This window comes from Sciurus vulgaris (genome assembly GCF_902686455.1).
Source record: "Sciurus vulgaris genome assembly, chromosome: 2".
NCBI lineage: Eukaryota > Metazoa > Chordata > Mammalia > Rodentia > Sciuridae > Sciurus > Sciurus vulgaris.
In genome coordinates, this window is record NC_136462.1 from 67,128,810 (window position 1) to 67,155,227 (window position 26,418).

General features: G+C 36.5%; 1 protein-coding gene across 7 annotated transcripts in view; it reads left to right on the plus strand.

Annotated features, from left to right (window-relative positions):
* The window catches only part of BAZ1A (bromodomain adjacent to zinc finger domain 1A), a 172,294-nt gene that overhangs the window by 88,630 nt on the left and 57,246 nt on the right, over positions 1-26,418 (plus strand). For all 7 annotated transcript variants that reach the window (XM_079119410.1, XM_079119412.1, XM_079119409.1 and 4 more), the window contains one exon: positions 13,964-14,107. In XM_079119410.1, coding sequence (XP_078975536.1) covers positions 13,964-14,107 — 144 coding nt within the window. The remainder of the gene's footprint in view (positions 1-13,963; positions 14,108-26,418) is intronic.

Sequence of the window (26,418 nt, forward strand, 5' to 3'; positions counted from 1 at the left end):
TCTTTTCCAGAATGAAAGGAAACCCAGTGTTTGTTTGCTTCATTTTATGTCTCAGAATTTATTAGCAGAAGGTTGGGGAAATAGAAGATATGTATTTCTAAAGTTCTTAGTTCTTATATCATCTGACAAAAGATTGGAGATTGTATAGCTACTTCAGACCTGAAATCCCTGATGGAATTAAAAGAGAATCTTATTTCTATTTGGTTATTACACATTTTCAGGTCTAAGAAATTGGAGGATCTTCTGAGTAAGATCTCTCCCCCATCTTTTTCTGCCTTCAGTAGTTCCATTTGGCCAGTATAAGAAAGGTCACAGCTGACTAGGGTTGCGGCTCAGTGGTAGAGCACTGTGTAATAGCATGCATGAGGCACTGGGTTTATTTCTCAGCACCACATAATAATGAACAAATAAAGGTATTGTGTTCATCTACGACTAAAAAAAAAGTTAAAAAGAAGATCACAGGGTTTCCCCCCCCACATGTTTTTTTATTGGTGCATTGTAATTGTACATAATGGTGGGATTCAGTGTTATGTATTCGTTCATGCACAAGATTAGTTTTTAATGAACAGCTTTCTGTTTAGATAAATTATTCTGAGAAGGTTAAACTATAGTTTGTTGGCTTCTCATGCTTTTTTGTACATGTAAGTAAAATTCATTTGACCTGTGGTTCTGAGTTACAGTTTTAAAAATGGGATTATATTTTTCTTTCTTAGATAAATTCAGAGGCCATCCCAAGATAGAAGTTAAGGGAGAATTAAGAGAAATAGTATCAGCTAAAATAATTCTCAATAAAAAGAAAGAAAGGTAAAAAGTACAAAAAAAAAAAAAAACCAAAAAAACCCCAAAATCTAAACTATCACTAAGTACTGGGTAAAATTTTTTATTTAAATTAAAAACATGCCACGAATAATTCTGAGCAAGGGTTGGCACACTTTTTTTTTTTTTTTTTTTTTTTTTAAGAAAAATAAAGATTCTGATAGTGAATATCAGGCTTTGTGGTTCATATGGTTTTGTAACAACTATTTATTCTGTTATTCTAGTGCAAAAATAGCCATAGATGATATACACAAGGAACATGGCTGTATTCCACTACAACTTTATTAATGAACAAATTTGAATTTCATGTTTTTACACAGCACAAAATATTCTTTTTTTTTATTTTGAATCATTTAAAAATATGTACACGTTCTTAGCTAGAAGGTCATTCAAAAACAGGTTGGCAAGTTGGATTTGGCATATGAGCCGTAGTGTACTTACTCCTGGTACAGAGGATAATCTTGAACAAGAGTTGTTGTAGGATAAACCACCAGGGATCCCTGTTTTTACCCTAAATCTCAGAGTATGGCATAAAAGGTGGCGTGATATGGTGGAAAGAGCCTTTGGAGCCAAACTGACTTACTAGTTTTGGTTTTCTTCCTAATTTCTAAAACAGTGATTGTAGTAGTTAGCTTTTGCTACTAACTACCCTCCAAAATTAGTGCCTAAATCAATAAATATTCTCATAATTCTGTGGTTGCTATAATGTTTTTATGCTCTGCACTGACCTGGTTGGGATTACTGTTTAGGTCTTATAGTCTATGATAACTTACAAATCTGAGGCTTTAGACTAACATGGCTACTTTCATGTGGCCTCTCATTCTTTAGGAGGCTGGTCCAAACTTGTTCCTAGGGTGGTAGAAACGTTCCCATTGTGCAAGCATAGGTCAAGCCTCAGCTTGGTCCATGTTTGTTAGTGTTCCATATGCTGAAGCAAGTCACATGAGTAAATGTGGGAAGTGATCAGAGAGGTATGATTCAATTCAACAGTTATAAAAACCTGCCATAGTGATTAATATTCATTAAGAACCTGGTGTAGTGCTTGATACATAAAGCATTCAGTAATTGTTAGATTCCTCCTATACTTAGAGTAAGTGAAGATGTCCTGGTGACTTATTTCTAATTCTCTTACATCAATCATAGTCGATATTCTTTAGAGTTTCCTATATGTTGTCTTAGGATGTAACAATACCACTAGATTTCTGCCCCTCTCAAGTCTTGTGGATTGAACCCAGGGTCTCTCATGCTATTAATATACATAGTATACATTACTTTCATCTTTTTTGGTGGGGGTACCAGGAATTGAACCTAGGGGCACTTAATTCCTGAGATATATCCCCAACCCTTTTGTGTATTTTATTTAGAGACAGGGTCTCACTGAGTTGCTTAGGGCCTTGCCCTAAGTTGCAGAGGCTGGCTTTGAACTGAGATCCTCCCGCCTCAGCCTCCTGAGCTGCTGGGATTACAGGCATGTGCCACCACATCCAACAAAGTAGTGAGCGAAGAGACGAAAGTACATCTCTTACTGATTTATTTCTCCTATGTGGAATGAATACTCTTGGTTGGAGTTAATATTTTCTTCATGTCTATTGTTAGCATTTAAACTAATTTTTCTATTTTGAGATAATTGTAGGTTCACATGCAGTTGTAAAATAATTTTCTACAGTGATATCTTATAGACATATAGTACAGTATCACAAGGATATTGACATTGATATTGATATAATCAATTCTATTGATTGACATTTCTATTACTACATGACTCCCTTATGTTGCTCTTTTATAATGATACCCACTTCTCTCTTTGTTTTTGTTTTGTTGATGTTGTTTTGTTTTTTCCCAGTGCTAGGGATTGCCTCTCTTAAATCATAGATTGTTAAACTTATTTTTCAGATTTTCAGTTTTCTGAAACAGATGTGAGACTTGACATGTTTGTTTGAGAGGAGTTATCTTCAGAAATATTTTTGTAAATTACTCTTCTTGAGTTCTCCTTTTTGGGATTTATCCAGGATTTCAAGAAACTGTTCAGATACATTCACATAAGATGCTAGACTGGCCTTCTTATGATCTTTGGTTCTGTGTTTTATATCAGATTCAGCTTCAGTTTCCTCTTTTTCATTAGTGAAAATGACATCCAATTCAATGGCAGTTGGAGCTTATGGTTGGAACAGTAAGTGGATCAGACTGAGCCACTCTCTATAAATTGATAGGTGCAGAAATGTGATATGATTTTAGGATAAACACTCAAAGGACTCTTCAGTGATTGATTCCTTTGCTAATGGTGATATCCAGCCATGGAAAACAGTATTGGAGCAAAATGTCCAATGCCAGCCAGGGTTCACATTTGTCATTTTTTATAAACTCTGGCTACTCCCTTCAAATGTTCCCGTTGTTGAAGTGAACTGTGAGACTTTTAGAAGTCTTTTTTTTTTTTCTTTTTAAGATTTTCATGAATTGTCTCAGGAACAAGGGCTAAAATTTTATCCCAACTTTATTTTTAAGAATATCTTGATCAACCAAGGTATTTTCTTCAAAGTATTTTAAAATTATGTTTATAGATTTCCTGACAAGGGGTGAATTTTTTCACTTAAGTGAACTTTCTTTTTAACATCTTAACCACCCTTTACAAGACTTAAATACTCAGCTATCCCAGAATGTACTGCAGAGGATAGCTTTCTAACTGATTGAACACAGACCCAACAATGAACACCTTTCCTTCCAGAATATACCCAGAGTTGAGGCTTAAATCCAAAATCCTCCTTTAATGCTCAGTTGATGATGTAAATGGCTATTGTCATGAGGGTCTAGCACTTAGAACACAAGTCTGCAGAAAAAATATGGAACACTTCACGAATTTGTGTGTCATCTTTGCTCAGGGGCCAAGCTAATCTCGGTATTGTTCAATTTTAGTATATGTGCTGCCAAAACAAACAACAGTTCTCTGACTTTTAAAATGAATTTAACGTAGACAAAATGTTTATAAAGCAATCAGTGTTTAACAAAAGACCTATCATACCTGATTGTGGATTACTTTTTCCCTATCACCTGGGATTTGACTTGGATACACATAATAGAAAAACTTTATTATATAAGCATAATAGAATTTCTGTCTATGTAAAGTAAGTCCAGAAGTCTCTAGTATAGGGCTAGCATGATTGGACCACAGAGTTATCAAGAACTCATACTTTTTTTCTTGTGTTCATTACAACCATATTGGGATCCTTGTGTTCATTCTTTAGGATAGTATAAGGTAGAAGAAAGTCAAGAAAACTCTTCCTATCAGTTCTTCACATTAAGACCTATTTGATTGTTTGGAAATACTATTGTTATGTTGAAACAAAAGGTCACTTACTACCAAAAATATGGTAGCTTTTCATACTTATTTAATGTTTTGTTATCTTTAGTCTTTTTTTTTTTTTTTTTTTTTGTGGTGCTGGGGATTGAACCCAGGGCCTTGTGCTTGCAAGGCAAGCACTCTACCAACTGAGCTACATCCCTAGCCCACTTGTTATCTTTAGTTTTTATTCATGGGTCCTACCTCCATACAGCAAGGTTATCATATCTTACATGTTTATATCAGTGTTAGGCCAACATAAAACTGAGCCCACAAACACTTGAATAATTAATTTGAATATACTTGTTGGGATTTTAGAGTTTTTTGGTAAGTACTAATTAATTTGGTTGATATTTCAGCCATACTAATCAATATGGATTTAAAAGATAATTTTGAACCCTAAGGAGTTTAAACAGAATGCTAATAATATCCAGATGCTGGGAACTAATTAGAAATATGTAGGGTTTAATTCTATTTATCTTGTATTTAGAATTTTCTTGCTGAAGATTCTTATTTGTACTATATATCTTTTAATAATGTATTTTGTCTTCATTAAGAATCTAATGAGGTCTGGGGATGTAGCTCAGTTGGTAGAGTGCTTGTTTCGCAAGCACAAGACCCTGGGTTAAATCCCCTGTACTGCCAAAAAAAAAAAAACAAAAACAAAAAGAAAGAAAGAAAAAAGAATCTAATGAGGGGGCTGGGGTTTAGGCTCAATGGTAGATCTGTTGCCTGGTGTGTGTGACACCTTGGGTTCAATCCTTTAGCATCGCATATAAACAAATAAATAAAATAAAGGTCCATCAACAACTAAAAAAAAATTTTTTTTAAATCTAATTTTTTTTTTTTTTTTGTGGTGTTGGGGATTGAACCCAGGGCCTTGTGCATGCTAGGCAAGCACTGTACCAACTGATCTATATCCCCAGCCCTCTAATGATTCTTGTTACCATATTTAGGCTCATAATGGGTCAAATTCAGTTGGAGAAATAAAATCTTCATGGACTTAATTATAATAGTAATAATAAGTTCATAAAGAACCTCAGAATAATTCAAAGTGAAATATTCTTTGGGATATGCTGATTAATTAATCTAGAAAGTGAGGAGTTATAAACAAAGCAGTCTTTTCTTACCTCTTATTCCCAATGACAAGTAATCAATATAATTCATAGCCTTTTTGTATGAGTTAGTAGACTTCCTTAAGTGGTCTGGTTTCTTCACGTAAAATGAGATATTATATAACCTTTTTTTTTTTAGCTCAACTTCAAATTTACTCTGTTTCTGCCTTTAATGTTGAAGTAATTATCTAAGTGAAGTTTTTTTAATGAATGTTATTGTGTCTGTATTGCAAGAAAATCAAAGGTTAATAAGGCAACACAGAGGGAGTAGGTGTGCAGTATACCATAGGTTTAGCATATCCATTTTTAGAGATTCAAATGTGAATCTTATCTCAAGTGAATCTTCCCAGGCTTCTGGTCTTTGTCTTTACTATTAAGTGTTTACCCTCTCTTCCAAATGCCTTGTCTGCATATGTCTCAGTTCTAGAATGCTTTATAATTTGCTTTTGTTTTAGAGTTTTTCTGTTGAAATATAAATTAGACTATGACTATTAAAAACACCTTTTTGGTGTGGAGACATATATACCATTTCAGAACATTCTTTAAAAGACTGCTTCTGTGCCCTACTTGTCATTTACAGATTTTTGGCTTAGTAATGCTATGTTCTTTCTGCTGTTCCTCAGTCTGGCTTTCACTCTGAAATGTGTTTTGTTTGTACTTGAAGGTACCTCCCAGTGCCTGTGCTTAAGTTCTCAAATACACTGATATGAGTTGTTATAATATAATCTTCCATTCCCCCTCAACTTTAATAATAAAGTGGAAAATTAGAAAGTATATGGAATTCTCAGGAGATATCACAATGCCAGACCTTAAACTATACTACAGAACAATAGTAACAAAAATGGCACCAAAATAGACAGGCAGACCAGTGTTACACAATGGAAGACACAGAATCAAACCCGCATAAATACAGTTACCTCGTACTGGACAAAGGTGCCAAAAATATGCAATGGAGAAAAGACAGCCTCTTCAACAAATGATGCTGGGAAAAGTGGAAACCCATATGCAGCAAAATGAAATTAAACCCCTATCTCTCACCCTGCATAAAACTCAACTCAAAATGGATCAAGGATCAAGGAATTAGATCAGAGATCCTGCACCTAATAGAAGAAACAGTAGGCCCAAATCCTCATCATGTCAGCTTAGGACCAGACTTCCTTAACAAGACTCCCAAAGCACAAGAAATAAGAGCAAGAGTCAATAAATGGGATGGATTCAAACTGAAAAGCTTTTTCTCAGCAAAGGAAACAATCAATAATGAGAAGAGAGAGCCTACAGAGCGGGAAAAAATCTTTACCACATGCACTTCAGATAGAGCACAAATCTCCAGAATTTATAAAGAACTCAAAAAACTTTACACCAAAAATACAAATAACCCAATCAATAAATGGGCTAAGGAACGGAGCAGATCCTTCACAGAAGAAGATATACAATCAACAAATATATGAAAAGTGCTCATCATCCCTAGTAATTAGAGAAATACAAATTAAAACCACCCTAAGATTTCATCTAACTCCAATTAGAATGACTGTTATCAAGAACACAAGCAATAATAAGTGTTGGTGTGGTCGAGGGGAAAAAGACACACTCATACATTGCTGGTGGAGTTGCAAATTGGTACAGCCGCTCTGGAAAGCAGTATGGAGATTCCTCAGAAAGCTTGGAATGGACTCACCATTTGACCCAGTTATCCCACTCCTCGGTTTATACCCAAAGGACTTAAAATCAGCATACTACAGTGATGCAGCCACAACAGTGTTCATAGCAACTCAATTCACAATAGCTAGATTGTGGAACCTACCTAGATACTCTTCAGTAGGTGAATGGATAAAGAAAACGTGGTATGTATACACAATGGAATATTACTCAACCTTAAAGAAGAATAAAAATATGGCATTTACAGGTAAATGGGTGGAGTTGGAGAATATCATACTAAGTTAAATAATCCAAACCCCAAAACTAAAGGCCAAATGTTTTCTCTGATAAGTGGATGGTGGTACATAACAGAGGCAGGGAGGGTAGGGGAAGAATGGAGGAATGTAGGATTGTGTAGAGGGAAATGCGGGAAGTCAGGGGAAGGAAAGATGGTGAAATGAGACAAACATCATTACCCTTTGTACATGTGTGATTACATGAATGGTGTGACTCTACATAGTGTACAGCCAGAGAAATGAAAAGTATTACGTTTGTTTACAATGAATGAAAATATACTCTGCTGTCATGTATAACTAAATAGAACGATTAAAAAAAAAAGACATAGACTAAGTTTCTTTGGAAATCTATTAGATATTTCCTTGACATCTTAAGTTAGCTGAGTACAGGTGAGAGACTAAGCAATAAATACTACTTGTGGTTTGCGTGTGATACAAAGTTAATAACAGCATTGACAGTAACAACTACAGTTTACATATTCAATATTTACTACAATCTAGGCAATGTCTTGATGCTGTACTGGTTTCTTTCTCCCTAACTGCTATGTTGGGAAATTATATTTCTTGTTGGTTTTAAATATATTAGGCTTTAATTCTCGTTCTCTGAACCCTCTGAACGTTCCCTCTGATGAACTGTCAGACCATCTTAGACTCCACACTAATTGTACCTCAGCTCAGGATGGACTCATTTACTTTGTTTTTCCCATGTGATCACAGTCGCACCTCGAAGTACTCGCCTGGGCTGTACAAATGAAGGTTATTGCTAATCAGAGGTTCCCTGAAGTGCTTCCCCATCACCTCATGGAAGCCTGGGTAATGTGATCCCTGAGGGGATATCTAGACCCTTCTGAAACTGATTCCTTCCATATTTTTGTGCAGTTTATGTCCATAAATTACAGACTTTTTTAAAAGATAGAATACATAATCACCTGTAGTTTTCTCTTTAGAAATGCTGGTTTATTTCTACCAGACAGTGGTAAAAGTCAGCTTACAGTTTTTTAGATGATATTTCCATTTGCTACCAATGTAGGCTTGGTAAGTGATCTTCTCAAACTTTATTGTTAGAACAACAGCAACAAAAAGTTTCTCATTGTAGTAAACAAACATTTTACCACTTTAATCATTTTTAAGTGTGCAGTTCAGTGGCATTCAGTGTTGTGTAACCATCACCAGTATTTCCAGAACTACTTCATCATCCCAAACAGAAACTCTGTACCCATTAAGCAATAACTCCCCATTCTCCCCTTCCCCCAACCCCTAGTAACCTTTTTTCTACTTTCTGTCTTTGAGTTTGCCTATTCTAGATACTTCATATAAGTGAAATCATATAATTGTCCTTTTATGGCACTATTATCTTTTAAAAATCTAGCTTCCCTAAATAGCTCTAGATAATATTGTTTTTTTTTTTCTGGAATTTTATGATTCTGTTTATTTTGGCAGTAACAAAATTCATCTTGAAAAAAAAGACAAAAAGGGGAGTTATCGGTTTATTTAATTGAAGAAAAGATTAAGTCTGAAGTGGGCAAAACGTAGCTAAGACTAATGAAGTATAGGAATAAGAGTATCCTTGCCATCTCCCCGTCCTTCTCTTATAGGCTTTATCTTCTCCTGCTATACACTGGCCTTTTTGTGGCAGGAAAAATGACTGTCACTAGCACCAGAATATTATCTTACAGATTCACAAGAGGGACTGATTTTCACTTTCTAGATTCTATGTTTTAAAATCTTGGAAAAGATGTATCAACTCAGCAAAAATGTTCTTACCCTCTATCAACTAATTCTGTCCAATGTTTTAATTCTGCCCAGCTCTACTCATAATCATGTGGAAGAGGTAGGTACGATAAGAATGAAGTTCCTGGAAGAACAGGGTTGGCAAATGGATAGATAGTTTTGTGGATGCCCGTGATACTTCAAAACTTGTTTGTAGTATGAGATGGACAAATGAGTCATGTAGTGAGCAAAGTCTAATCTTAAACTACTTTTTCTGAGATTTAGCACATTAGTAGGTATTTATGTGATTAGGATATTCTTAGTTAATAAAACCTCCTCTAGGATTGCCAAAGTTATAGAAGTGCTACAGATGTAATTCCAGAGGGTTCTCTCTTTTTAAATTTTACTTCCTACTATATCTTGCTTTTGACTTTTCTTTTTTTTAGCAATTTGAGATATTTCACATACCATAAAATTCACTCTTTCAAGTGTGTATTTTTTAAATTTATTCATAGTTGTGTAACCATCATCACCACAATCTAATTTTGTGTGTGTGTGTGGGGGGGTGCTGGAGTTTCAACCCAGGGCCTTATGTTCATAAGAGGCAAGTACTCTACCAACTGAGCTGTATTTCCAGCCCTACCACAATCTGATATTAAGGACATTTTTACCATCTCCAAAAGAAATCTGTGCCCATGAGCATGTACTACCTCAAGACCCCTTCCCCAAGTTCCTGACATTCACTCAACTACTTTCTCTCTGGAGTATCTATTCATGTAAATGAAATCCTATGGTATGTGGTCTTTTATGTTTGGCCCCTTTAATTTAGCATAAGTTTCCAGGTTCATCCTGGAAATTGTAGTTGCTATAGTTGTATTTTTTTTTTTGAGCTTTTTTTTCCATTGTATGGATATGTACCACATTTTTTATTATTTATCAGATGATGGTTCTCAGATATTTTCACTTTTTGGTTATTAGGAATAATGCAACATTTATATACAAGTGTTTGTGTGCACATATGTTTTGTAGGTATTAGATATATACTTAGTGTGGAGTTGCTGGGTCATATGGTAATTTCATTTAACCATATGAGAAATTGCCATGCTTCTTCAAAACAAACTTGTTATTGTGACTCTTAATAGAGATGAAATTGATTTTTTTAAAATGACTATTATTAAAAGTTAGGAGTTAGTCAGTTATATAGATCTGAGATGAAAACACCAAGGGAAAGTATATAACTATTGAGAAGTGTGCAGTACACTTTTGGGGAATCACATTTCCCTGGAAGAACCAGGGAAAAGCTGTGTGTGGTGGTGCACACCTGTAATCCCAGTGACTCAGGAGGCTGAGGCAGGAGGATCATAATTTCAAGGCCAACCTTAACAACTTAGTGAGATCCTGTCTCAAAATAAATTTTATAAAGAGCTGGGATGTGGCTCAGTGGTTCTGCACCCCGGGTTCAATTGCCAGTACTTAAAAAAAAAAAAAGAAAAAAAAACAGAACCCAACAAAGAGAGAAAAGGGTAGAGAGATAGATATAAGGGGAAGATCCAGGACATTTTTAGAAAGAAAGGGAATAACAGTGATTTACAGAAGATAAAACTGAAACAAGACTATTAGCTTTATTGACCCAAAGATCAGGGGTTTTACCAATGAAAAAATAATAAAGGAGCAAAAGGAGGATCAGTAGAGTATAGGGAAAATAGGAGAAGAGAGGAAAGAGGGAGGTAGGGGAATTGAAGTCAAATTCCTTGCATGTATGATATTGTCAAAATGATCCCAAACACTACATTTAATTGTAATGCTCTAGTTTTTAAAAAATCAGTGACTTTGATGGGGCTAGTTCTTTTATAAGTTGACCAAAATTGTGAGGATTTTCTGAGTGATAGGGAAGTAGAGGGACCATATAAACTATATGTTCAAACCACCTGCCAGTAAATAGAAGGAGAGGAGACTTCATTGAATGAAGATATCTAGATATATGAAAAGTTGTGTTTTGTTGTTGTTTTGTTTTTATTTTTGGTGGTACTGGAGATTGAACTCGGATGCCCCGCCACTGAGGTATTTCCTCATCCCTTTTAATTTTGAGATAGGATCTCACTAAATTGCCAAGACTGGCCTCAAACTTGTAATCTTCCTGTCTCAGCCTTCAGAGTTACTGGGGTTACAGGTGTGCCCCACCACAACTGGCCAAAACTTTTTAGACTTGTGAAGTCGTGTGAGGAAGCTCTGGAAAAAGAAGGCACAACACTAAAGAACATATATATTGGCTCAGCAATGCCAGGTTCCCATGAGTATTAGAAAGCTGGAAAATGGATGTAAGTTTTCCAAAATATTGAATACTATGTCACTAGCAGAGTAAGGCTGAACATATACAGAAGATGAAACAAGAAGAGTGGTATAGGATAAAAGAAGAGCCCTGTGACATAGGAATATGGAAAATTATGAAAAATAGGGACATTTGGTATTGAGAAGAAGAAATTCAGAGATCCTAAACTAAGATCTTTTTTCTCTCTCTTTTTTTTATATTAAAGAGCTGGGACCAGGACTGGGACTTGAAAAAGGAAAAATTTTGGAAATCTCTTTGAGAACCAACAAAAATGATCCTAATAACAATGAGATCCTAACCTTGAATTCATAGTAGACTTGTGGTTTCGAGGTGGGAAGAAGTTGGAATAAGAGGGAATGTGGAGAAAGCAGGTGCCTTTCTTTCTTACGCTGAAAATTGGCACAGTAGAAATAGGATTCAGGAATATTTTAGATGTAGTGAATAAGTCTGAAATTGCAGTCCATAAAATCTAGATAGAATGTGCAGAGTAAAAGAAACCAGAATAGGTCTTGCAGTAGAGTTCAGTGATAGAAGCATATGGGAGGCCCTGGGTCAAATCCCCAGAAATCCCCAGCACCAAAACAAAACAAAACAAAACAAAACAGCCAGAATAGGGACCATAGAATTAGTCAATAGGAAACCTTCCAGAGACCAAAAACATTTCAGGATTTTTGGTAAGAATAATAAGGTAATGGCCAGGAAAATTTTAGAATTAAAATGTTAGATGTTTTGAAAAACTCTAAGGCCAATCTGTATAATCAGAGTGTGTGCCAACATTTTATTTTCTAAACAGTTAACTTTAGTTAAGAATATAATTTCTGAGAGACAGATAATAATGGTTGAAAACTTAAAATACCCAACTCTCAATAGTGAATAGAATAATCAGAAGATAAGAAAATAGAGGACTTGAGCAATATAATAAATCAACTATAAATAACAGATATACAGAACACTCAACCCAGCAACAATGTGCATTCTTCTTAAGTGTACATGGGACATTCTCCAGTATAGACAATATATTGGGCAACAAATTTGGTCTGATTGGATTTTTTCCCCCGTGCTAGGAATTTAATGCAGGGCACTTTACCACTGCACTATATTCCCAACCTTTTTTTTTTTTTTTTTTTTTTTAAAAAGACAGGATCTCAATAAATTGTTTAGAGCCTTGCTAAATTGTCTCAGCCCTCTCAAGCTGCTAGAATTACAGGAGTGTGCCACTGCACCTGCCTCTCGTTGGATTCTAAAAGCCAGATACTTGGATTAGTCAGGATTCTTGACAGAGAGGCAGGGGTAGGGAAAATTGGAAATACATGGGAGAAGAAGAGACATAAGAGAGGAAATGTATTAGAATTGGCTCATGTAATTGTGGAAGCCAAGACATCTCCCTACAGGCCATCTTCAGGCTGGAAAACCAAAGGCGCCAGTAGCATGGCTCAGTCCTAAGTGGAAGATAGGCCTCAGAACCAGGGAAATGGGTATTCAACTCTCAGTCTGAGGCTAAAGGCCTGAAACTCAGAATCGGTGGTTACTGATTGGATTATGCCCACCCATACTGAGAGCTTATCATCTTCAGTTAGTCCCCAGACTCACCCAAAAATAATGCTTTATCGGCTATCCGGGTTTCCTCTGATATAGCCAAGTTGATTCCTAAGATTAATGGTCACATTATCATACAAAGTATTTTCCCTGACCACAAGATGACTGGAAAATTCACAAATTTGTGAAAATTAAATAACCCATTCTTAAACATCTATTGGATTAGGAAAAAAAAAAAAAAAAACACCAAGGAAATATAAAATACAGACAAATAAAAAAAGAAAATACCCAAACTTAACAAGATACAGCAGAGCTAAGAGAAATTTTATGGCCAAAAATGCATATGTTAAAAAATGAGACAGATCTCAGGGCTGGGATTATGGCTCAGTGGTAGAGGTATCATCTGGCATATGTGAGGCACTGGGTTCAACATAAAAATAAATAAAGAAAATAAAGGTATTGTGTCCATCTAATTGTTTAAAAAAAAAAAAAAGAAAAAGATCTCAAATCAACAGCCTAGCTTGATAAATTAAGAAACTAAAGCTGGGCACAGTGGCACACCTCTGTAATCCCACTGACTTGGGAAGCTAAAGGCAGAAGGATCACAAATTCAAAGCCAGCTTCAGCAACTTAGTGAGGTCCTAAAGCAACTTAGGGAGACACTGTCTCAAAATAAAAATTTTAAAAAAGGCTGGGGATGTGGCTCAGTGGTTACGCACCCTTGGGTTTAATCCCTGGTTCTCCCCCAAAACCAAATAAACATAAAAAAGAAACTAAATTCAGATCTAGTAGGAGGAAGGAAATATAAAGAATATAATTGCAGAAGATTTTCATAAATTGAACTTATAGTTTTTTTTTGGTAGCTTTGTATTTGAATTGTACATAATCTTTTTGCTTAAATTGTATATTCTATATTTTTTTCTTAATTAAATTGTTTATTCAGTCAGCTATACTCTCTACAAAACTGATCCTTTTGTAGATAATAAGCATGACTATTGGGATTTCAACCTGGTGTGAGGATGTGCCTCCCTCAGACCTTATTATGATGTAGGCGGTTATCCTTATTACAATGCAATTATGTATGTGTGCATAAATAATTAAATAAAAACTTCATTTGTTCAAAACAGATTGTTGTGAAATGTTTGTGAAATATCAAATGATTTACGTTTTTAAATATATCATTTTGTTTCAGGTTACAGTGTAGGATTTTGGAAGTCCTTCCTCCATCACATCAAAATGGTTATGCTAATGGACATGTTAGCAGTACAGATGGAGAAACTATTATCATCAGTGACAGTGATGATTCAGAAACACAAAGTGGTTCTTTTCAAAATGGGTAAGTGATTTTTAAATTAATTTTTAAGTTATTTATCAGATTGACTAATGACATTCCATTGAAATAGTTTTTCCTTCATCCCTCCTTACTTGCCCTTTTAATTGCACTATGGTATACTATCTATCTAAACAATCTGATTCAACAAAAGATGTTAGAATTTTCAAAATTAACCTATCTAGTTATTGCTAATAAGCTGCTTAAGAGCACTTTTAGGAAAACGCATTAAATTGCATTTATACATTTCCCTTTTTGTTTATTTGGGAGAACTCAATCTATACTTTAATTATTAATACTTTGTGGTGAATATGGTAAAGAAGCTCTGTAACCATCTAAAACTGAGTCAATTATTAACCTGTCTCAGCTGAGTACTGTTGGCAAAAATCACACAAACGTGTAGATATGTTGTAATTTTGGGGGAGAAGGGTCTTTGCTAGGGATTAAATCTACTAGGCTTTAAAAAAATTTTTTTTAGATGTCAATAAACCTTTATTTATTCATTTATTTATATGTGGTGCTGAGAATTGAACCCAGTGCCTCACACATGCCAGGTAAGTGCTCTACCACAGAGCCACAACCCCAGCCCAGACCTACTAGACTTATCATGCTAGGCAAGTGCTCTATCACCAAGCTATACCCCCAGCCCTGATATGTTGTAATTTAAAACCTCATGTGAGTCATTTTATGTATTTTAGTTCAGCAGTCTCTTCTCTATTTCAGTTATTCTAAAATCTTAATTCCTCCATTCTGTTCCCTTTTAGGCATCTCAAACTTTAAAATGCTTTCTCCTGTCTGTCTTTCTTGCTTCCTTATTTTCAGTGATTAGTGCCATAATATTCAAATAAAAAACTTGAAGCCACACTTCACTACTTTGCTTTTTAAATAACTGTGTCTATCAAGTTCTCTCTTAGAATCTTGTAGTTCAAGTTCTCATTTTGTCTGGTGTGAACTATTATAGGTAGCTATAACTAGCATTTCAGAATTGACTATAACCAGGCACTGTGCTAGGTGCTTTGTATGCATTCTTTCAGTCTTGGAAGAATATTGTTTTTTGTTTTTGTTTTTCTTTTTCCTGAGTACCGGAAATTGAACTCAGGGGCACTCGACCACTGAGTTACATCTCCAGCCCTATTTTGTATTTTATTTAGAGACAGGGTCTCACTGAGTTGCTTAGCGTCTCACTTTTGCTGAAGCTGACTCTGAACTTGTGATCCTCTTGCCTCAGCCTCCTGAGCTGCTGGGATTACAGGCATGTACCACTGCGCCCAGCAGAACATTGTTATTTAACAAGGAAGAACCTGAGACTTAGGGAGGTTAATCATGGTATTAGTGAAAGAACAGACGGTGATAAAGAATAGAGAGCCCAGAAATAGACCCATGTAAATATAGTTAACTGATCCTTGACAAAGGAGCAAAGGCAATATAATGGAGCAAAGATAGTCTTTTCAATAAATGATGCTGGAAATACTGGACATCCACTTACAAAAGATTAAATCTAGGTATAGAACCTATACCCTTCACAAAAATTCATTCAAAATGGATTATAGACCTAAATGTAAGATATAAGACTATAAAACCCCTAGGGGATAACACATAGGAGAAAACCTAAATGACCTTGGATATGGTGATGACTTTCTAGATACAACACAAAAGACTTGATCCACAAAAGAAATAATTGGTCAGCTAGACTTCATTAAAGTTAAAACATTTCTGATCTGCAAAAGGCATTAAAAGAATGAGAGAAAAAATCACAGAGTGAAAGAAAGAACTTGCCAAAGACCATCTGTTAAAATAGTTATACAGTCAGGCATAGTGGCACATTTCTATAATCCCAGTCACTCCAGAGACTGAGGCAGAGATCATAAATTGGAGGCCAGCCTCAGCAACTTAGACCCTATCTCACAATAAAAATGAAAAATTGCTGGGTTGTAACTCAGTGGTAGAGTGCCCCTGGGTTGAATCCCCAGTCCTGGTGAGTGGTAGGACTGACTGTTACCCAAACTTTACAAGGGAATTCTTAAAACTCAGAAAATGAACAGTGTAATTAAAATATGGGCAAAAGACCTAAACAGACCAAAGAAATTATATAGATAGCAAGTAAATATGTGAAAAATTGTTCAATATCAATTGTCATTAGGGAATTGGAAATTAAAACAACGAGACACTACAACATACCTATTAGAATGGCTAAAATCCAGGACACTGACAAAACCAAATGTTGGTGAGAATGTGGAGCAACAGAAGCTCCAATTTGTTGCTGGTAGAAATGCAAAAGAGTAAAGACACTTTGGAAGACAACTGGGCAGTTTCTTAAAAAAAAACTAACCATATATTAAAAAAAAAAGACTAAACATATTCTTGTATGATCCAGCAGTTTTACTCCTTGATATTTACCCAGATGTGTTGAAAACCTGCATGTGGATATTTATAACTTTATTTATAAATAAACTTTATAACTTTATTTGTAATTTCAAAACATGGAAGCAGCTAAGATGTCCTTCAGTAGGTCAGTGGATAGATAAAAATGGTACAAAAAGAATGTCATTCGGCACCAAAAAGAAATGAACTAGCAAGCCATGAAAAAACATGGTGGAAATATAATTGCATATTAAGTGAAAGAAGCCAATCTGAAAAAGGTCTCGGAAATAGACTTGTATGATTCTAAAAGCTAATCTGTTACAGACTGTATGATTCTAACTATATGATATTCTGGATAAGGCAAAATTATGGAGACAGTAAAAGGATAAGTACTGTTGCCAGGTGTTGCAGGGAAGGAGGGATGAATTGGTAGAGCACAAAAGATTTCTAGGGCATTACAACTATTCTTTATGTTACTACAGTGCTGGATACATGTTTTTATACATTGGTCTACAACACCAAGAGTAAACCCTAATATAAAGTATGGACTTTGGGTGATGATAATGTGTCAGTAGAAGCTCATTGATCGTAACAGTGTTCTACTCTGATTCAAAATGTTGATGGCAGGGAAGGTTGTGTATGTGTGGAGACAGGGAATATATGGGAATGCTGTACTTTCTGGTCAATTTTGATGCGAACCTAAAAATATAAAGAATAAAGTATATTAATTTAAAAAAATACATGTGCATAATATATTGCCATTTTTAGTGTACAATTTGGTGACATTAATTACATTTACAGTATTATACAGCTACCATCACAATCTATTTCAAAAACACTTTCATCACCACAAACAAATTCTGTATCTATTAGGCTTTAACATCCCATTTATTCCTTCTCCAGTTTAGTAATTGCTAATCAACTCTTTGTCTCTGATTTTTCATATTCTAGGTATTTCATATAAGTAGATTTATGTATTTGTCCTTTGTCTGGTTTATTTCACTTAGGGTGATGTTCTCAGAGTTCATTTGTGTTGTAGCATTAATCAGAACTTAATTTCTTCATTATCGCTGAATATTTTATTGTGTGTGTATGCACACACACACACACACACTGTATTTTGTTTATTCATTAATTTGTTGATGGATACTTGGGTTGTTTTCACCTTTGACTATTGTGAATAATGCTGCAGTAAATACTGTTGTACAAATAATTGAATCCCTGTTTTAAATGCTTTTGAGTATATACCTGTGAGTAGAATTGCTGGGTTAGTTGGTAATTCTACACTTAACTTTTTGAGGAACTGCCAAACTGTTTTTCCCAGCAGCTATGTCTTTTTACATTCTCCCTAGCAATATACAAGTTTTCAATTTTGTTATACTTTTGTCATCCCTTGCTGTTTTCTGATTGTTTGGTTTGCTTTTTGTGGAGCTGGGAACTGAACCCAGGGCATCACACATGCTAGGCAAGCTATTCTACCACTGAGCTACCAGCCCTGTTATTTTTAATTATAGCCATCCATATGTATGTAAAGTGATATTCTGTGGTTTTATTTGGGTTTCCCTGATTATTAATAATGTTGAATGTCTTTTCATGTGTTTCTTAGGTATTTGTATACCTTATTTGAAGAAATGTCTGCTCAAATGCTTTGTCCAATTTTTTTTTTTTTTTTTCCGATACTGGGGATAGAATTTAAGGACATGCACATGCTAAACACCCATTTTAAAATTGGATTGTCTTTTTGTTGCTGATTCATAGTACCTTTTCAATATATTTTGATCAGAGTTTTGTAAAAAGATTTTGATACATTTGGGGGAGCATATTGATGATTTTTTGCAAAGCCAAATGCCATGTTTGTAAAATCAGGGAATTAAAATCTTGATTTCTATAACATTTCATTCCTTCGGAACATATTATTAGCTTACTTATCAGTCTGGGCATTGATAGCCATATATTATTGAAATAAGAAGTAACTATATGTAGATACTATTCACAGTGAGGGGGGGTGCTAGGGAAGAAGAGTTACTTTAGGTCGAGGGAAGTGAAGGGAGGGGAGGGGATATAGGGATAGGAAGAATGGTAGAATGAAATAGACATTATTACCTTATGTACATATGACTGCTTGACCGATGTGATTCTACAACATGTACAATCAGAAAAATGAGAAATTATATCCCATTTATGTATAGTATATCAAAGTGAATAAATGCATTCTACTGTCATGTATAACTAATTAGAACACATAAAAAATATAAATTAAAAAAAAGATGTAACCGTATAAAGGCAATAACCAGTTTTTGTTGGTGGGCAGTGTTCAAAGTTTTGGGGAACAGGTCACTTAGTAATTTTGAGGATCAGCTTAAATACAGGCTTATTTATTTGTTGGTGTTGGGAATTGAACCCAGAGTCTCTTATAGCTAAGCATGTTCACTACCATTGAGCTATACACTTTGCCCAGACTTAAACTAAGCTTGTGAAAGAGGCTATGAAAGAAATGCTGCTGTTCCAGCTTATCACAAAGCATACTTCATGTATTCTTAACAGCCCTTGGGACATTTTAGCAATTTGTGGTTCTTAAAGAACCTATCACTCCTGCCCTTTTGCTGGAATTGGGTTCTTCAGTAAAAATATGAGGTCATTTTCTTCCTTAGCTGTTGACCTTAAGTTATAGGACAAATTTCCAAATTCCTATGTACATATACTTTAGAATGAGATAAGGCTAATTATACCACAGGGATACTTTGTATAGAATATATAATAATACCTCAAATTTAGAATTATTCATTTATTTCATGCAAGCAAAATTTAATTTAAAGTTTACTTCTTGTGCATAATTTATGGTACTAGATAAAAGTTTGAAATGTGTTTTAGAGATGATATTTTGCATCATATAAAATTGAGGTGCTAATGATATAGCTTGGTGGTAGAATGCTTGCCTAACCAAGGTCCTGGGTTCTATCCCCAGAACTACAAATAAATAAATAAAATAAAATTGAGGTGAAGGATTGGGGAACGTAGCTCAGTGGTAGAGCACATGCCTAGGATGTGTAAGGCCCTAGGTCTAATACCCAATACCCCCCAACCCTCCAAAAGAATTAAGGTTAAGAAGTTTAGAGTTTTGTCTCCTGGTGCTCCTCTCTGAAATATTACTTACATATCTTGTATGTGGTTTAGGAGCCTCTTCAGTAATATGTGTCTAATCTCAAAATATTATATTCACTAAATTTCTTTCATGTAATGTAATCTGGCTCTCATGATAACTTGACTGTTAGTAAGATAATGGAATCTGTATATTGTTTTAAAAGTAGATATGTATGTTGTATCAAAATACAGTCTACTGTGATGTATGTCTAAGCAGAATAACCAAAAAGAACAGAACTGGACATAAATGCATTAAAGCTAGAAGTTGTCAAGATTTTCAAGTTATGAGTCCTATGAGGGTGCCCAGTTCTGCTTTTTCTGAAAACAATGATATCATGAAATAGTTTTATTTAATCTGAAAACACCCTGAAGAGTTAATAAAAATAACTAACTTTGTATTTTAGCAAGTATGTTACATTTGGAAACAAATAGAAATTCTGTTTGTTTGGTGTGATGTAAATTTCTATTAAAATACATAAATAATTAAAATGGGCTTAATTGTTCTGGTATTGGTAGTTCCATTCATGAAAATTTAAAGTGTGAAGAGTAAGGTTAGAACCAAGAAAAGCCCAGGACCAGACAAATTCTCAGCCAAGTTCTACAAGACTTTCAAAGAGATATTATTATATAATCTATACAAAGTATCCCTGTGGTATAATTAGCTTTATCTCATTCTAACGTATATTCAAAGAAGATTTAATACCAATACTCCTCAAATTATTCCATGAAATAGAAAAGGAGGGAACACTTCCAAACTCATTCTAAGAGCCTAGTATCACCATGATACCAAAACCAGACAGAGACATCAAGGAAAGAAAACTTTATCCCTGGTGAACATAGACACAAAAATTCTCAATAAAATTCTGGCAAATAGCATATAAAAACCTATTAAAAAGATAGTGCACCACGATCAAGTGGGGTTCATCCCAGGGTGCAAGGTTGGTTCAACATATGGAAATCAATAAAATAATACATCACATCAATAGACAAAAGAATCATATGATTATCTCAATAGACACAGAAAAAGCATTTGACAAAATACAGCACCTCTTCATGTTCAAAACACTAGAAAAACTAGTGATAGTAGGAACATACCTCAACATTGTAAAAGCTATCTATGCTAAGGCCATGGCCAACATCATTCTAAATGGAGAAAAATTGTAAACATTTCCCCTAAAAACTGGAACAAGATAGGCATGCACTCTTTTACCACTTCCATTTAACATCGTCCTTGAAACTCTACAGCGATCAGACAGACAAAAGAAATTAAAGGGATACAAATAGGAGAAGAACTCAGACTATCACTGTTTGCCCACGACATGATTCTATATTTAAAAGATACAAAAAATTCCACCAGAAAACTTTTAGAACTCATAAATGAATTCAGCAAAGTAGCAGGATATAACATCAATACCCATAAATCAAATGCATTCCTGTACATAAGCGATGAATCCATTGTAAGAGAAATTAGGAAAACTACCCTATTCACAGTAGGCTCACAAAAAATAAAATACTTGGAAATCAATCTAACAAAAGAGGCAAAAGATCTCTACAATGAAAACTGTAGAACACTGAAGGAAGACAGTGAAGAAGACCTTAGAAGTTGGAAAGATCTCCCATGCTTGTGGATAGGTGGAATTAATATTGTCAAAATGGCCATACTACCAAAAGTGTTGTGCAGATTTAATACAATTCCTATTAAAATCCCAATGACAATACAATTCCTATAAAAATCTTCATAGAACTAGAAAAAGCAATCATGAAATTCATGTGGAAAAAATTAGAGACCCAGAATTGCCAAAGCAATCCTTAGCAAGAAGAGTGAAGCAGGAGGCATCACAATACCAGGAATGTTGGAAATCCATGTGTAACAAAATGAAATTAAACTTCTCTCACCCTGCACAAAAATGAACTCAAAGTGGATCAAAGACTTGGGCACTAGAACAGAAACTCTGCCCCCTAATAGAAGAAAAAGTAGGTCCAAGTCTTCATCATGTCAGCTTAGGACCAGACTTCCTTAACAAGACTCCTAAAGTGTAAAAATTAAAATTAAGAATCAATAAATGGGATGGATTCTAACTAAAAAGCTTCTTCTCAGCAAAGGAAACAATAATGTGAAGAGAGAGCCTACAAAATGGCAGAAAATCTTTACCACACGTACTTCAGATAGAGCATGAAACTCCAGGATATGTACAGAACTCAAAAAATGTAACACCAGGGGCTGGGGTTGTGGCTCAGTGGCAGAGCACTTGCCTAGCATGTGTGAGGCACTGGGTTCAATTCCCAGCACCACATATAATAAATAAAATAAAGGTTCATTGACAACCAAAAAATTAAAAAAAAAAAATGTAACACCAAAAACCCAAATAACGACTCTAGCCAGAGCAATTAGACAAACCAAAGAAATTAAAGGGATACGAATTGGAAAAGAAGAACTCAAACTATCCCTGTTCGCTGATGACATGATTATATATTTAGAGGAACCAGGAAATTCCACCAGAAAACTCTTAGAACTCATAAGTGAATTCAGTAAAGTAGCAGGTTACAAGATCAATGCCCATAAATCCAACGCATTTTTATACATAAGTGATGAATCTTCAGAAAGAGAAGTTAGGAAAACTACCCCATTCACAATAGCCTCGAAAAAAATAAAATACTTGGGAATCAATCTCACAAAGAGGTGAAAGACCTCTACAATGAGAACTACAGAACACTAAAGAAAGAAATTAAAGAACACCTTAGAAGATGGAAAGATCATCCATGTTCTTGGATAGGAAGAATTAATATTGTCAAAATGGCCATACTACCTAAAGTGCTATACAAATTCAATGCAATTCCAATTAAAATCCCAATGACGGGGGGGTTTTCAAGATGGCGGCCTAGAGGGTGGCTGCATTTCATGTTGCTCCAGGACTCAGGATTCAAAAGAGGAGATATTGAGACGCTTGGGACCAACTCAAAGCAGCCGGGTGACTCTCACCCCCTGGGGGGGCATCCCGGATGGGACGGGGGTCCCGGAACGCAGGAAACTTTGTGAAGTAGAACTGCCGGCGAGACGCCCCTCCCCCCGCTGGAGCAGTGAACTCGGATAGCTGGGAGCGCCGTAAAGGAGGCCGCTCGGCACAGCGCTGGGACTCGGAGCAACCACTGGGGCTCCGGCGGCTGCCCAGGGGAAGAATGGCGAGGAGAACTGTGTGGACTCAGGACACCGGGGCCTGCCCTGAGGAGGAGGAGGGAGCATGGCCACTTGGATTCGGAGAGACTGCACCAGAGCTACAGGCGGTTGCCAGAGGAGAAGCTGCGCGGCGAGCTGTTTGGAATCAGAACGACGCTTCTGAACCCCGGGGCCTGCCCTGAGGACGAGGAGAAAGAAGAGGAGCACGGCCGCTTGGATTCGGGTGACTACACCAGAGCTACAGGCGGTTGCCAGAGAAGGGGCTGCGTGGCGAGCTGTTTGGACTCTGACCACTTCTGAACCCCGGGGCCTGCCCGGAGGAGTAGGAGAAGGAGGAGAAGGAGCGCGGCGGGTCCTTTGGACTCGCAGTGACTGCATTAGCGCTCCAGGCGGCTGCTCAGAAGAGAAGGCGAGTGGTGAGTTGTTTGGTCTTAAAGTGACAGCTCCTGAACACAGGGGGGCTGCCTGGAGGAGAAGCGTGGTGGGACGCTTGGTCTTGAGTGGCCGCACCTGAGCTCCGGGCGGTGCCCAGAGGACCCGTGCAGCGGGTCACGTGGATTCAGAGCCACTCAGAGGGACTGCTCCTGAACACCCCGGGGGGTTATCTGGAGAAGGAGGAGGAACGGGGAGGGTCACTTCGACTCGGAGTGATTGATTGCCCCGGGCTACGGGTGGTTGGTGGGAGGAGGAGGCACGAAGTGAGTTTCTTGGACTCCTAGTGACCGCACCGGCATACTGGGCGGCTGTCTGGAGGAAGAGGCCTGTGGCGGGTCTCTGGGACTCAGAGTGATTGTTCGGGGCCACAGGTGGCTGCTCAGAGGAGGGGCCACGCAGCCAGGCGATTAGGTGCAGAACAGGGTCCCAGGATCTAGGAGGCTTCTGGGTGGAAGAGCCGCACAGAGACAGGCTTAGGGCGGAGCGAAGGTTCCAGGCCTGTGGGCAAATTCTCTGAGGAGGGGCAGCCTAAGGAGATTCATCTGCGAAGGGTGAGGCTCCCAGGCCCAGGAGGTAGGGCTGGGCCCCTGGAAACTTTGCAGAGGAAGGCAGCCCAGCCCAGGCAGTAGATGTAAATTGAGGGGAACCTCTAGGAGGAAACTGACCAGCGAGACCTCCCCACTGGGTGAGTCTTCCCTGCCTGGTGAGGTTTCCCCACAAGGACGGTAAAACCAGAGACACAGGCCCAAACAGGCCTTGCCTCAGCCCACAGCCTACGTCCCCTTTGAATGACCATTGGTCAACAAGTGGAGGCACCTCTGCCCACTAGCAGGGATTATACCCCACCTGAAGGCCACCACTCCTAGAGAGGCAGCTTCCTTGTGGAGCACCGCATTATCACCTTCCTCCAAGACTTCAGCCTACTGAAGGCTAAGAGGGGATATATATAGAAATCTTCAGGGACATTGTAAATCAACAGAGAAAATCTGCAATATCTCAGCGGTCCACTGATATCTGAACAATATGAGAAAACAAGGAAAGAAAATGCTGCAAACAAATCTAGATGTTACATCAATAAAACCCAATGACAGCATGGCAGAAGAAATGACAGAAAAGGAGTTCAGAATGTACATAATTAAAATGATCAGAGAAGCAAACGATGAGATGAAAGAGCAAATGCAAGCATTGAATGAGTGCACCAATCGACAGTTAAAAGAGCAAATACAGGAAGCAAAAGATCATTTCAATAAAGAGTTAGAGATATTGAAAAAAAACCAAACAGAAATCCTTGACATGAAGGAAACAATAAACCAAATTAAGAACTCCATAGAAAGCATATCCAATAGGATAGAACACCTGGAAGACAGAACCTCAGACATTGAAGACAAAATATTTAACCTTGAAAACAAAGTTGAACAAACAGAGAAGATGGTAAGAAATCATGAACAGAATCTACAAGAACTATGGGATATCATGAAAAGGCCAAATTTAAGAATTATTAGGATTGAGGAAGGTCTAGAGAAACAAGCCAAAGGAATGAACAACGTATTCAACGAAATAATATCAGAAAATTTCCCAAATCTGAAGAATGAAATGGAAAATCAAGTTCAAGAGGCTTACAGGACTCCAAATACACAAAATTACAACAGACCCACACCAAGGCACATTATAATGAAAATACCTAACATACAAAATAAAGACAGAATTTTAAAGGCTGTGAGAGAAAAGAACCAAATTACATTCAGGGGGAAACCAATACGCATATCAGCAGATTTTTCAATCCAGACCCTAAAAGCTAGAAGGGCCTGGAACAACATTTTTCAAGCCCTGAAAGAAAATGGATGCCAACCAAGAATCTTATACCCAGCAAAACTTACCTTCAAATTTGACGATGAAATAAAATCCTTCCATGATAAACAAAAGCTAAAAGAATTTACAAAAAGAAAGCCAGCATTACAGAACATTCTCAGCAAAATATTCCATGAGGAAGAGATGAAAAACAAAGAAACAAATCAGCAATGGGAGGAACCATCCTAAAGGAATTGTCAAATAAAGGAAGAACCAAGTCGTCTCAAAATAAATAAATAAATAAATAATAATAAATAAATAAATAAAATGAACCAAATGACCGGGAATACTAATCATATCTCAATAATAACCCTGAATATTAATGGCCTGAACTCATCAATCAAAAGACATAGACTGGCAGATTGGATCAAAAAGAAAGATCCAACAATATGTTGCCTGCAAGAGACTCACCTCGTAGAAAGAGATACACATAGACTAAAGGTGAAAGGATGGGGAAAAACATACCATGCACATGGACTCAGCAAAAAAGCTGGAGTATCCATCCTCATTTCCGATAATGTAGACTTCAAGCCAAAGTTAGTCAGAAGGGATAAAGAAGGTCATTTCATACTGCTTAAGGGAAGCATAAATCAGCAAGATATAACAATCATAAACATCTATGCCCCAAACAGTGGCTCATCTATGTATGTCAAACAAATCCTTCTCAATTTCAGAAACCAAATAGACCACAACACAATAATACTAGGTGATTTTAACACGCCGCTCTCACCACTGGACAGATCTTCCAGACAAAAATTGAACAAAGAAACCATAGATCTCAACAACACAATCAATAATTTAGACTTAACGGACATTTATAGAATATACCATCCAACCAAGAGTGAATACACTTTCTTCTCAGCAGCACATGGATCCTTCTCTAAAATAGACCATATATTATGCCACAAAGCTAATGTTAGCAAATACAAGAAGATAGAGACACTAGCATGTATTCTATCAGATCATAATGGATTGAAGTTAGAAATAAATGAAAGAGTAAAACACAGAAACTATTCCAACATCTGGAGATTAAACAATATGCTATTATATGATGAATGGATAACAGAAGATATTAGGAAGGAAATTAAAAAATTCTTAGAGGTAAATGAGAACAAAGAAACATCATATCAAAATCTCTGGGACACTATGAAAGCAGTACTTAGAGGGAAATTTATTTCATGGAGCGCATTTAATAAAAGAAGTAAAACTCAACAAATAAACAACCTAACACTACAGCTCAAAGCCCTAGAAAAAGAAGAACAGAACAGCACCAAAAGTAGTAGAAGACAGGAAATAGTTAAACTCAGAGCTGAAATCAATGAAATTGAAACAAAAGAAACAATCCAAAAAATTGACA